Source organism: Megachile rotundata, chromosome 1 (genome assembly GCF_050947335.1).
Source record: "Megachile rotundata isolate GNS110a chromosome 1, iyMegRotu1, whole genome shotgun sequence".
Lineage (NCBI taxonomy): Eukaryota > Metazoa > Arthropoda > Insecta > Hymenoptera > Megachilidae > Megachile > Megachile rotundata.
The window spans coordinates 7,888,769-7,903,171 of record NC_134983.1 but is presented as its reverse complement, the minus strand read 5'-3'; the positions used below and the strand labels follow the sequence as shown (position 1 = coordinate 7,903,171).

Here is a 14,403-nt window from a genome sequence, read left to right as displayed (position 1 = left end):
GAATCATAGTTTTATTCTCTAAGTTTTATTTATTATTATCAATAATATATGTATATGTACATTACTTATTAATAACGGTGAAAAATTAATAAAAATTATTAATACAAATTGAAATTCGTAATTAATGTACGTTTCGATGCCACATATACAGTTGCACCAGTATTAATTAATACTGCTGTAATGTTGCCTTCTTCGATATTGCGACAATTCACAATATCTCTCTATCAATAACACATTTAGGAATAACCTCTGTATCCTGACGGATAACCAGCATAACTGCCACGGTAACCCGAAGGATCGTAACTGCTTCTCAAGTTGTACGAGGAACCATAATTCGATCCTCCATACCCGGTGTATCCTGTCCCATACCCATAACCGTCTAATCCACCGTATCGACCATAACCGCGTACGCCGTATCCATAGTACCCATCATCGTAGACACCTGAACCATAAGTTCCTGGACCATAGCTATTACTGTAACTACCATAACCACCTAATCCACTCCCGTAGCCACCGTATCCTCCGTTGTATCCCCCGTAGCCACCAGATCCATAGCCTCCATATCCTCCATAAGTCGGATTGTACCCGGCGTTACCATAATAACCGAATCTGAAAGCAGTCAAAGTTCAATTGTTACAATTTGACAGAAATATGAGATTAATCGGAAAATTCGTAAAATGAACTTTCACACATATGTATATTGTAACAACTATTTTCTACTCACAAGGGACATTACCCAATCGACACACGCCTATTTTGATGCGCTTTGAGTATCATATAGAACGCAAAAAAATATTTGACACGTATTTCTTTTTATCGGCCATCGTCCATGCTGAAGGTGTGAAAATAGCCCCCAATGTTGGGGTGCAAAACATGTTTTCTCAAATATCTCAGGAACTATTTTATTACACTTCGCACTATTCAAACTATTACACTTCGCACAAGTACAATTTACGCGTTAACATCTTCCATGCGTCGAATACTGCCACCACTATGCGCCCATAACGCGGATCAAATAGGATATCTGACATGAGCAGCATATTTTTATGAAGGCATCTATGGACCTTCAAATTCTTTTTTTAAATAAATTAGTGTAAAAAATGTAATATAATACAATTTCCAGAATATTACGTATAGAAGTCAGTCGTGCACCGAACGGAATGTATAAAATGTACGTATAACTTCAACGACAGTAATATTTTTTCCACAAGCGAAATTAAAAATTCCAATTTATCCGTATTTTTTCTTTGGACCCATAGTTTATGTATGTGAAATTTGATGAAAATGGTACAACGTTTTATTAAAAAAATTTGTAAAATAATGTTAATTTTTAACATATTTTTTAAACAAATAAATTTTTGAAAAATTCACTTACGCCATATTATTGGCCTTCTAAAACAGAAAAATTTGCACTTTGAATTTTTTGTCTAGGCCGAATAGTTCCTGAGATATTTGAGAAAATATGTTTTACAACCCCCAACTTTGGGGGCTATTTTCACACCTTCAGCATGGACGATGGCCGATAAAAAGAAATACGTGTCAAATATTTTTTTGCGTTCTATATAATACTCAAAGCGCATCAAAATCGGCGTGTGTCGATCGGGTAATGTCCCTTGTCAATATACTCTTGGAACGATCATAAGAACAATTATAAATATTTATTTTGATATTCCTCTGGCACTATTTAGTTTTATTAAACACTCTGTATGTAACCTACTATGTAGGATGTATTTATACATACTATGTATGTATTTATGCACTTTCATTATGTTTTATTTTTCAAACACAATTCTCTTTTTCTCTTTCTAATTACTATTCGATTAATACAAATAGTACCTAATATTTGTTTAATACTACTTTCATAGCAAACGACAGATGACACAACCTAAATACAAGATGGCGTCCTATGTACAAAATGGTCAGTTCGGACCTCCCAACTGTTATGCCCTGTACGATTAAAATATTCAAAAAAGAATCTATTATTATTTAAAAATGTCGTTATCAATGGCCAAAAATGAAATTTTAAATTGTCCGACCGATTGTCAGAGATTTAGATTGTCTGAATTGACTTTGTTCATTTTTCTTTGCAACAGTCTTTTCTCCGTTTCAAGCAAGTGAAATATCCTCAAGAATCTACCTCACTTGACATTTTTACGAGAGCAATCTATTATATTGAACCCTGAATTGTGTTCAAAGCTCACCCTATATGGCCACCTCCAATGATTCCTGGCCCTCCCAGTGAATATCCTCTGTAGCCTGGATTTACGTATCCTGGGCTCAATCCTGTACCACGGTATGCTGTACCAGGGCTATAAATCGAATTTCCAACGCCCAAGTAACTCCCATAAGGCACACCTCCGATGTACCCAGGTTGACCATAGTCCTTGCTAATGTGGAATGCTGGAATCAATGGATCTTTTAAGAAAATTAATTTTTCTCAAGGAACATTAATAGATGATTTAATTAGTAACGTGTTCTTGTTAAATTATTTTGGGATTTCAATTAAGTTTATGTCACGCCCAGATTGTGCTTTCTGCGATTCTATTTCATATAATTATTCATTTCTTAATTATCCAAGTAATTTGTTTCTCAGTGAGTATTTGGAACTTGTGAATTATAGAACAACAGATTGTAGTACTTTGGGTTTTCGGGACGTAGAGCTTGAAATTTTCAAGATTTTAAGATTTTTTAATTATAGAGTTGGAAGTTTCAAATTTTCATAGTTTGGGACTTTGAAATGCTGTGATATCGGTACACAAGAATTTTGGAACTTTGGGACTTGAAATTTTGGAACTTTGGAAAATAAAAATTTGGTGAATGTTCAAATTTTGAAGTTGCCAAATTTCTTAAACAAATCTCTTTACAAACAAGACAATTACTATTTTAAAACAGTTTAAAATAAATATTTTCGGAACCAACGAACCGGTATATCCTGAAAATGGAGCAGCAAGTTCTTAATACTAATGGAATTGCTTTGTTTTGCGTCGTACATGATCATGACAATTAATTATAAAATAAAACATACTTGCAAAAAGATGTTTCGAAATATGTCGTTCCATGTTAGTAAAAGAGTCTTTAAACGTTAAATAGCATCTTTTCTTCTACCAGATAAAAAGATCTCACTGACGTAAGAAATATGCGACCTAGGAAGGTTATTTTACAGATTTTACTGTGTACACAAAAGAATAGATAATAACTTAAACCTTGAAATGTGTTGAAGAATGGTAGAATGCTTTTTCACACATTTGCGTTCTCCATCCATTGCTTTCATGTTGACGGAAATGACGCGATGTTGAGCGATGTATTCATGAATCATCGTACATGCTTTTCTTCGAGATACATTTGAAATTTTGCATAAACACTTTCGAAATTATTATTTGTCATTCAAGTTTATGCTCATGTTGGCTATTGGTTGAATATAGGACACGGAATACGTTTGTATAACTAGAAATTTGAACTTTTTAATCTTCTAAATTTCTAAATTCCTGAATCTTTAAATTTCTAAATTCCAAAATTCCAAGATTCCAAGATTCTAAGATTCCAAGATTCCAAAATTTCAAAATTCCAAAATACCACGATTCCAAAATTCCACGATTCCAAAATTCCAAGATTCTAAAATTCCACGATTCCAAAATTCCACGATTCCAAAATTCCACGATTCCAAAATTCCACGATTCCAAAATTTCAAGATTCTAAGATTCCAAGGTTCCAAGATTCCAAGGTTCCAAGATTCCAAAATTCCACGATTCCAAAATTCCAAGATTCCAAAATTCCACGATTCCAAAATTCCAAGATTCCAAAATTCCAAGATTCCAAAATTCCAAGATTCCAAGATTCCAAAATTCCACGATTCCAAAATTCCACGATTCCAAAATTTCAAGATTCTAAGATTCCAAGATTCCAAGATTCCAAGGTTCCAAGATTCCAAGGTTCCAAGATTCCAAAATTCCACGATTCCAAAATTCCAAGATTCCAAAATTCCAGGATTCCAAAATTCCGAGATTTCAAAATTCCAAATTTCCGAAATTCCAAGATTCCAAAATTCCAATATTCTAAAATTCAAAAATTTCAATATCCCAAGATTCCAAAATTCCAATATTCTAAAATTCAAAAATTTCAATATCCCAAAATTCCAAAACTCAAAAATTCCTAAATTCTAAATTTCTAAATTTCTAAATTTCTAAATTTCTAAATTTCTAAATTTCTAAATTCCTAAATTCCTAAAATCAAAAATTCCTAAATTCCTAAATTCAAAAATTCCTAAATTCAAAAATTTCTAAATTTTTATGTTTCAGTAACAAATATTGCACATATCCCTATAAAAACAAAATTAAGACATAAATTCCAGAATAAAAAACAGTCGATCATCAAATAACGTTGTACGTTTCTCAACAATAAATTGATCTCAACATAAATATCAAGATAAAATAAGAAATTATTATTCCAGTCCGAAAGTCATAATACAATAAATAATAATAGTCTACAAATAACCAGATATAAAAGCAAACGTATCAATACCCGATATTATCGACTCTCCGACGAATCCTTAAAATTAATAAATAGGTATAAAATCAAAAACTTCCTATTTCAATAATAAATTGCGATACTTGAGAGAATAATGCATCTTAACCTGAAAAGAGTATTAAAAGATGCAATGTATTTTTTTCGATAGAATCTTGGAAACAAAAGGCTGCGTTCTGTAAGAATATCTGTAAGTCTATCGTTCGTGGAAAAATGCGGCACTAATCAAGACACATGCATCACATATGCAAATTCCGTTTTCCCGTTACGTGAATCATTCTAACAATGATCTAATGCAGAACAACGATCAGCAGCATTAGAAAAATACGGCACGGATTAACGAAGAACCTTCGAAGAATCTTGTACCATTAGCATGTTATTATATCGAATGACACTTTTTACAATGAAATCTGTCTGAGGTGCTCGATCGTGGGAACGGTAGTGACACACTTATTTAATACGTTCGCTGCGAAAATGTTGGATAACGATCGATTACGTCTAGGAAATAGTCGGCGGGTAATTTTGCTCCGAGACGAGACGAGTACACGAGCTCGCGTAATTATGCAGTTATCGGTATCCTTTGAAATCAACTATTTTCTTGCAATTCTTTTCATTTCTCCTCTCGTAATCGTGACTTCTGTAGACTTCTGCCATGATATGACAAATGGAGACCAATTACTTTTAAAGAATTCATTGAAACATCTGTTCAGAAGGATATCATTAAGAAGTCTAATTTTGGTACATAAAGTGCATCATTCTCGATGTTTGCGAAGAAGTGTCTTTTAATAATTTGGAGCTTGCAAAAAATATTCATTAGTGGTTGCCGTTTTTGAGATGGATACTTTCACGATGCGCAATAAAAGCTCCCTGTTTTTCAGCGTAGAACACACACAGGTATATCAGGGTATTAATTTCTGTAAATGATGTTCAGGAAAGAGATAACATTTTCGGTATAAAAGCTTCCTATCGTGTGTAACAAAAAATATTTTTAATCCGACGAATCCGTGTGTAGGTCTGTAGGTAATTAAAAGCGGATCAGGAAAAAATTGTTATTTGAGAAAAACGTGTTTGAAATTTATAAAATTTTCAGTATGAGTGTAGAAATTTGAAAACTGCAGCTTGCGTTTGTACAGCTATATTTTCACAATTAGCGTATTTCTTATTTCTTTTCTTCTTGTTATTCCGAAATATATTTCGACACTCTATTGTTAATACTTTTGTTATGTTTACATATAGTACTAGAAAATCATGTAATTACAATTTATAATTTTTCTTTAATTATTAAGTGACATTATTTGTCAATACAAATGTATAGTTAGCTGAATTATAAAAGCATGTGTAATTAAAATATCCTAAAAGAACTAAATACCTAATTTATCCTAAAAGGACCAAAAAGTATGATTGTGAATTCGCAACAATTTAAAATGGAAATTAGTCAAATTGTATACTTACTTCGATCGCTTGCAGAAGCTGTTAAATCCTTGTCACTATCCTTGAACGCAGGGCTGTTTATGGGGGTTAATTTTGTGGTTAGCTTCGATTCTGACCCTTCAATAGCACTACTGCCCAGAGTAAATAAGCAAGTAAGCGATAATACCTGAAACTGGAAATGAAACTTGTTAGTATATAACAGTAAAATACTTATATTATTAATTAACCCCTTGCCGTACTTTGACGAGTCTCGTGACGCACTTAGAAATCAACTGTGACAAATCTTACTCAAATGTTTAATACCCTTCAACTTGAAATTTAGGTCCGACAATAACTTGCATAATTAAAAATCGCTGAATATAAAATACTCATAACGTTTTAATTTTCTTTATTTGTTTTAACATTATAGCTAAGAATAATTTTGACTGACGCATCTGGTAAATAAGTTGTACGGCAACAGGTTAATTAGATAATTAGTGGCCAACTTAATGTAACCTAATAATTAAGAAACTTTTAATAACATCAGATTGCATTATTATATTATTAGTTTAGCTGTTTAATAATTATCGCGTGGTATATTGAATACAGCTATAATCTATTGCTACAGTACATGTTTAAGATTAAACGAGAATTTAATTATTATGCAGAGATGCTTGACAAGAAATTTTAATTAACACAGTAAATTAACAAAAATGAACGCTTATTTCCTGTGAAAAAGGATTTACGAAATCAAAGGAATATTGGATTTTGCCCTTTGCCTTTGTTGTCCGGTTGATCGTTTTAGAAAATCAATCTTTTCTTTATTTAAAACTAAATATTGTAAAAATATGGCCACGTTTTTAGGGAAAGGAGGATTACTTCCTTCGGGTTAAGTACACTGTACATTTGCGTAATGGTGGAGATAAGAAATGAATTTAAACAGAAAGTGAAACTCTTCGTTTCCGCCGTTTCTTTTTATCCTTAAATTTGGATACCTGGCATGATTCATTTTTAATCTTTATTGAATAGCTCTATTTTATTGTAATATTCAAAATGTTAGGCTATGTTTACTTTCAGTCTTTTTAACACTAGATTTACGGACATTTCTTATATACCTATCTTTACGAATCTGATGCTTGAGCAAATGCATATATGTATTTAAAGAAAAACAACCACTTCGAAAGCCATATAAATAAACGCTACAAGTAAGAAATGAAAATAGGTGTCTACATCATGTTTCTATTGTTATCAAATGTCATAATTCTAATTAATGATTGTGTGTAATAATTAATTCTGTCTTTAGTATCTTTTAAATGTGTATCTTTGCATAATGCTAAAATTTGCATTTTTGGGGTTGAACTGTCAATGGCAGCAATATTTTGATTCATGAAATCTCAAAATCTGAAGATGCGCATAAATCTTGAAGAAGAATAAATTCAATTTTGAATTTTTAATGAATTCAAAATATTTATATTACATCTTGTGATATCCTAACTGCGAGAAGAATAATAAAAATACCCTATTGTGAGTAGATTAACACTAGGTTTACAGACATATCTTATATACCTATCTCTACGAACACGCGTAAATTTGATGCACGAACGAATACATATATTTAAGGAAAAACAACCAGTTAGAAATATAATTAAACACTACAAGTAAGAAATGAAAATGTGAGATATATATTTATAGAAAGTTTTTATTATTTAATAATATTTTAGTACATTACTTCAATATTCTACATTCATATTCTTACTTCCCTCTACCCTGCGAACTGCGATTTGTACTGCGACCCCGGGTCTAAACCCGGCATACCGGCTTAGCTGGCCGCGTGCGACTCCGGAATAACGAAGTCCGTCGCTTATAAGGTATTGTCGTTACATTTATATTTATTATTGTTGTAATTTTTGCATGGGTAAAACTAATTTACTAAAAATTTTATTTACATTACGATCGCGTCAAATTGACGCACATCCGTAAAGATAGGTATACCACGTAGCAAATTTCAATATTTCAAATCCTTTGAAGAAAATAGACTTCAATATATATTTACGTCGCTCAATGGATAAAAGTCATTACAAAATAAAATAAATGCGAACAGTTTTTGTAATTTTCCTAAAAAAATTTAAAATACGTCAAAGTGACACGTCCCGTAAATCTAGTGTTAATCTTTGAACTGTGATTTAGACTTACAAAACATATATAACAATATTTTGATTAAAGTTAGGGGTAGAAATTTTTACACGAAAGGGTTAGGGCTCGAAAGTAATATTAAATATTATAATGCACAGTTTAAAAATAATTATGTAGTTATTAGCTTATATTATATATAAGGATTATGAAATTAAAATTAACTGGTTGTTGCCTGAGGATTAACTCTTTGGGGTCAAGTGGGTAGAAACTGCCCAACTTTGTTTAACCGTTAATGCATAGTAGGATACAACTCGTCTCAAAAAGTTGACGTTGCTTTCATGTCAAATAATTGAAATGAACATTGTTTTGTTCATATTCAAAAAGTTCTGTGCAACTTTTTGTTTATTTCCTCCTGCTCCGTACAGTTAATGTACAATTAATAAATAATAGTTAAAGTAACTGAAAATTAATGTAAAATATTAAATGAGGTACAGAATTAATGTTAAATGAGGTACAGATTGTAACCGTATGGAAATTGAGCAATTAAATTTAATTGAGTAGTTTTTAATTGAATAATGGATGTTTAATTGTTATTACCTACGAAGGTAAAAAAGTATCTGTTAAATACAGGAAAGAGTTAAATCGAGATAAAAAATGTGGCACAAAAGACCTAACCTCTGGAGAACACGTTTTCTTTTAAATTTCAGAAATTCTGGGAATTTTAGGGATCAGGAAACTTCAAAATTTCAGAATTTGGAGATTTGAAATTTTGGAGATCAGGAAACTTCAAAATTTCTGAATTTGTGTTTTTGAAATTTTGGGGATCAAAAAATTTCAGAATTTGGAGATCAGGAAACTTCAAAATTTCAGAATTTGGAGATTTGAAATTTTGGAGATCAGGAAACTTCAAAACTTCAGAATTTGGGGATTTGAAATTTTGAGAAACAAAAAATTTCAGAATTTGGAGATTTGAAAGATATTATTTTATAATTTATATTAATTACGATAATTTATTACATATGACATTTTCGTGATTTTGTTAACTTATCTTCATTTAATTATCTGACTACAATAAACACGTGATATCAATCATCAATAAATCCTCATAATTAACGTATACGTTAATAATGAATGTATTAAATTTTCCACTCGACATTTAAATCACTCAAAATATTCTTCAACCCATTTCAAACTTCCAACCACGTTAAATCCGCGATATCAGTGACCTAAACGCGACACTAAACGTATCCAAGAAGATATATAATTCACTTAATAATGAAAAAGCATATGAAAGAGACTAGAAAAGCACCTATCTACTTATGTGTATTTATCCATATCTATCATCCGTATTTAGTCAAAGGAGGAAGAAGAAAAGTAATTACAACCATTCAATTTCCTCTCGAAAAGAGCCCTTTGTTAAAATCTCATTCCAGCCTCCTACACAAAAGCTAAATTTGCTAAAAAAAGTCTGCAAGCTAAGGAAAAAGGTTACTTACAAGATGAAGAAGGACCTGCATTTTTCTCTCGAACGAAATTTCACACGAAGACACCTGGCGTGGGAGACGATGTGTTCAGATGTGTTCTGCTCGACCGACGTCGTTTGAAACCTCTATATACGCGTTTCTCGAGCCCCTCCTCGTTTTCCTGGCCAAGCTAGGTTTGTTTAAGCTTGAGCCTTACTCAGGAGACGACGTTGACAAGGCCGTTGAAGAGAATCGCTCTGTGTTCTGCGCGACACGCCTCTGTTCGACCCATGGGAAACCGCGTTTCCTTCTTTCCGAACATACGTGTATGCGAATCTATGTACATATAGTTCAAGAGGTATACACACCATAAAACACCTATGTTATCCTTCGATTTCGGCTACGTCATGCAACGAGGACGCGAAAATTGACTTCAAGTAGTTCAAGATCAGGAAACTGACTGATGAGCTTCAGAAATCTTCGAAGATGGCGAACACGACACTCGATGACGCGATAATGATAACTTTCTGCTTTTAATATTGGGTCGAGGTTGATAAAATTTAGATGAATCGCGTGTGAAGTGCTTTTTAAATCGATGGAGATGGGAACGATTGGAAAAGGTTGCACGGATATTTCCAGGACATCACTGGATAATTCCTCTTTATATTCTTTTTAAATTTGGGGTTACTAAATATCCAATTTCAGAATTTTCATATTTCAAATATAATATAATCTTCGAAATCTTAATATTTCTAATTAACCAGTTTCTAGATTTCTGACGTTCTAAATTTTTAAATTTCGCAATTTTTAAGTTTAGTCCTTTGGAAATTTGAAAATTGCAAGTTTCTATATCTTCGAATTTCTAAATTAGAAATAACTTTTGCATAATTTCTAAATTTCTAAATTAAATGAATGCGGTAATTCGAAATTTCTTCACTTCTTAATTTCCTAAGTTTCTCAATTTCTTCATTTCTTAATTTCCTAAATTTCTCAGTTTCTTCACTTCTTAATTTCCTAAGTTTCTCGATTTTTTCATTTCTTAATTTCCTAAGTTTCTCAATTTTTTCACTTCTTAATTTCCTAAATTTCTCAGTTTCTTCACTTCTTAATTTCCTAAGTTTTTCAATTTCTTCATTTCTTAATTTCCCAAGTTTTTCTATTTCTGCATTTCTTAATTTCCTAAGTTTCTCAATTTTTTCATTTCTTAATTTCCTAAGTTCCTCGATTTCTTCATTTCTTAATTTCCCAAGTTTCTCAATTCCTTAATCACTTAATTTCTTCACTTCTAGATTATCAAATTTGACAACCCAAAAATTTTACAAAATGTATGACAAAATATCACTTATACGCAACTTTGTGTATTAATGAGTGAATCGAAGAGCTTTTTAATTTACTTTCTGCCTGATATCATTGCCAGACAATTTTCAGCAAACATACAAAAAACCGACGACTCAAACAGAAATAACTACCAGCTATTTACACTGCGACTGTTAAATTACTGACCACTATTTACTTCTAAGTTATTAACTGAGACTAATTACTATTTGCCAGGGTTGGTAAACGGGCTACATACACAGGAAACATAAAACGACGTCACTGGTCATATGTTTTTTACAGTATCAATATAATAACGTACAGTAATTAATGATGCTGGAAGAGACAATGGATACGTATTTTACAAAAAACTTCTGAAAAATACATTTTTATAAGACATTAAGTATGAAGTTGATTAGGCAAATATTGCTTTCTAGAGATCTATCATAAATCACGTGTGGGAAGAAGTCCAATTTCCTTTAGGGTAGATTTTTCTCACAAATTCTTTTTGATCGTGTAGGACTATGCAGCGCAAATAAATGAGGAGAAACAAACTCCGTGAGGAATTGGAAAGTCAGAATAGCTGGAAAAAAAGATATCAGGTTATGATGGATGATTCTACCTATTCTACCGAATTCGACAAATTATACGTATAGAATTAAACATTTGCGTCTAAATAATATATGTAGTTTTTAATAAAATCATTGAAAGTGATGAATTAAAGTATTACATGCATTAGAATTTAGGAAATTTTGTTATCTAATGATGTGGAGATTCAGGAGCTGCCAGATTATGAATCTCGTGAAATAGTGATTTCGGGATTTAAAGATTTGAGAATTTGAGGATTCGGAGATTTGAAAATTTTAGAATTGGAAAATTTGAAGATTTGAAAATTTCAGAATTTGGAGATTTAAAGATTTGAATATTTGGAAATTTAAAAATCAGAAAATTTGGAGATTTAAAAGTTTGAAGATTTGAAAATTTAAAAATTTGGAGATTTGGAAATTTAAAAATTTGAGAATTTGGAAATGTGAGGATTTTAGAATCTAAGGATTTGAAGATTTGAAAATTTGAAAATTTGAGAGTTTGGTGATTTGAAAATTTGAAGATTTGGAAATTTGAAAATTTGCATATTTGAAAATTTCTGTGTTTGGGAATTTATATAATATTTGGGAATTTGGAGATTCAAAAATTAGGGAATTTAAATTTGAGAATTTTGGAATTTATGGACATGGAAACCTTAGAGTTTAAGAATTAAAAAATTTAAGAATCTTTTAAGAATCTCTAAGTTTAAGAATCTTAGAGTTTAAGAATTAAAAAATTTAGAAACCTCAGAAATATGGGAATTGTGTTTGGGAATATAGAAACTTGAGAATTTTTGAATTTAGGGATTTAAAACTTTGAGAATTTTGGAATTTGGAAATTCAAAAATTAGGGAATTTAAATTTGAGAATTTAGGAATTTGTGAATATAGAAACTTGAGAATCCCAGAATTTAAGAATTAAAAAATTTAAGAATTTAAAATTCTGAAAACGTAAAAACTTAGAAAGGGAACGTAAAAATTCAAAAACCTAAAAATTTGAGAATATAGAAATTTGCGATTTCCTCGCTTTCTCCAACCGAACACATAATTATCCCTAGTAAAAAAATGCTAATTATGTAAATAACGAATAAGTTTTAGACAATGTCCGTAAAGCTTATTTTATTAAAAAGCTGATATAGTGAAGAACATAATCAAGAAAATAATCAAGTTAAGCAAACTCGCTTTGCTTAAAAGTCAATCCGAGTATAAGGAACAGTTTCCAAAATGTTTGTTTAAATAATTTATACGAACGAAAACCAAATATGCATTTTATGAATACTGCTACCAACCTACTATTCCATTTTCCGTTAATATAGATCATTTTCGTATAAGACGACTTGGCAAATAAAATGCAAATATATTTAAATTTTCTGCCATTCATAATTAAAGCCTATGCTATTCCATGGTTGGAACTACACAGTTTTGTTCGTGGACATTCAATTGAGAAATGAGCCACTTGTAGAAACTGAATATCCTTTCAAAGACATTGGGTTGCGTCAATATAACAATTAAAGAATTTATACTTGTATAAAATAGATTAAAAAACAGTACATTCATATGATAAATATTCATGTGCAATAACGTGTTGTATCATTATTAAAAATCTGGAAAATCAAGTTTTCTCTTCATCAAATAATATCGTTCGAAAATTGTGTTAAAAGAAAGAAGTACAAAGAAGTATAAAGAATTCCTTTGGAGAAGTATTTTCTTTCATTGTACCGCAAAATATTGGCAATCGACGCTTACAATGTGCGATGTTTTGTTCCATAAAGTTGGTACGTAACAATGTCAGAAATTTCACAAAGTCAATCGTTGAAATGATTCTTTCGGTCGATAGCGATAAAGTTGACCTAGAATAGCTCACTATACAAAGACACTGTTACAAGGTTTACTAAAAAGTGTTGCAACAAGAGGTTTGATGTGACAGACACGCCTTACAATACTAACACCGTAGAGTTGCTTAAGTAACATATGTCACGAATGCATACGTCTCGTGGATCCGGTTGTTTTGTCACATAAATGTTGCATTGTTCTAAAATAATCTTTGTTCGACGTACGCTACCGATATACACTGGTACATATAAGGGACTGTTACGTAACCAATCACTGTAAATTTTGCAACATTTTACTACAATAAAAATACATTATTTCCCTTCGCCTCCGGTAACGTCATTTATGATGTTTAATAAAGTTACAGCTCTGCGACTTCGAGGTTCGATTTTTCTCGTCTTAAAGTAGTTTCACGAACTAAAGTTTCATGAACATTTCGCAAACTAAATACTTTTCTGAGTGAATCACCGTATTGCTTTTGGATTTAAAGGATTATACTAGTATGAACTGTAACTGTACACATTTCAAATTTATTGACGTTGCTATTATTTAATCTATAATATTTGTTAAGGTACATATCGGGTCAATCGACAGATATGAATTTTCATTCTGTTCAAAGTAAACAATAAATTCTATAAAGAACTTAATATATATGCTGAATGAAACGAATCTCCAACGGTTAGTTTAATCCCCTAACAGAGCGTGTCCAGTAAACTCAGCAGATTGATTTACATTTGGTATATATTGGTATATTTACTAAAAACTCTTTGAGTTTAAATGGATCTACTGTATATTTAGTAAAAAGAAAATATGTGATATTAGTAATCGTTCAGACCAGCCTATTTACATTCGTAAGTTTTTTGAAAACACGTAGGTAGAACCACTTGATCAAAAAATGACTCGGCTAACAGTTTAAATATGCCGGTAATATTAAAATTCGATCAGCGCCATCTAGCGGGTGGTGTTTTGAGGCTACTCCTGGTAATAGGATCACAGAAAAGCGAGGAGGTATCCGGAGTATTAGGGTTCATGCGCATCGGCACGCATGCGCAATAGAACCAAACTCGCGCCACCTCTAACATGGCGTCCAATAGAATAAACTGAATTAATAGTGAATCATATAGATTAACCACTGGCTTTCTCAACACC

At 31.5% G+C, this 14,403-nt stretch overlaps 1 protein-coding gene across 3 annotated transcripts in view; it reads right to left on the bottom strand.

The window, feature by feature from the left end:
- Positions 1-3: 3 nt before the first annotated feature.
- The window catches only part of LOC100881810 (uncharacterized), a 19,103-nt gene continuing 4,703 nt past the window's right edge, over positions 4-14,403 (bottom strand). The window contains exons 1-4 of one of the 3 annotated variants that reach the window (XM_012279307.2): positions 9,561-9,751; positions 5,974-6,124; positions 2,202-2,415; positions 4-609 (exon numbers count right to left, since the gene is read on the bottom strand). In XM_012279307.2, the coding sequence (XP_012134697.2) occupies positions 237-609; positions 2,202-2,415; positions 5,974-6,124; positions 9,561-9,581 (759 nt within the window). In that variant the 5' untranslated portion in view covers positions 9,582-9,751 and the 3' untranslated portion in view covers positions 4-236. Of the gene's footprint in view, positions 610-2,201; positions 2,416-5,973; positions 6,125-9,560; positions 9,752-14,403 lie in introns of those variants that run through there. The other 2 variants (XM_012279310.2, XM_012279309.2) reach the window with 2 other exon arrangements.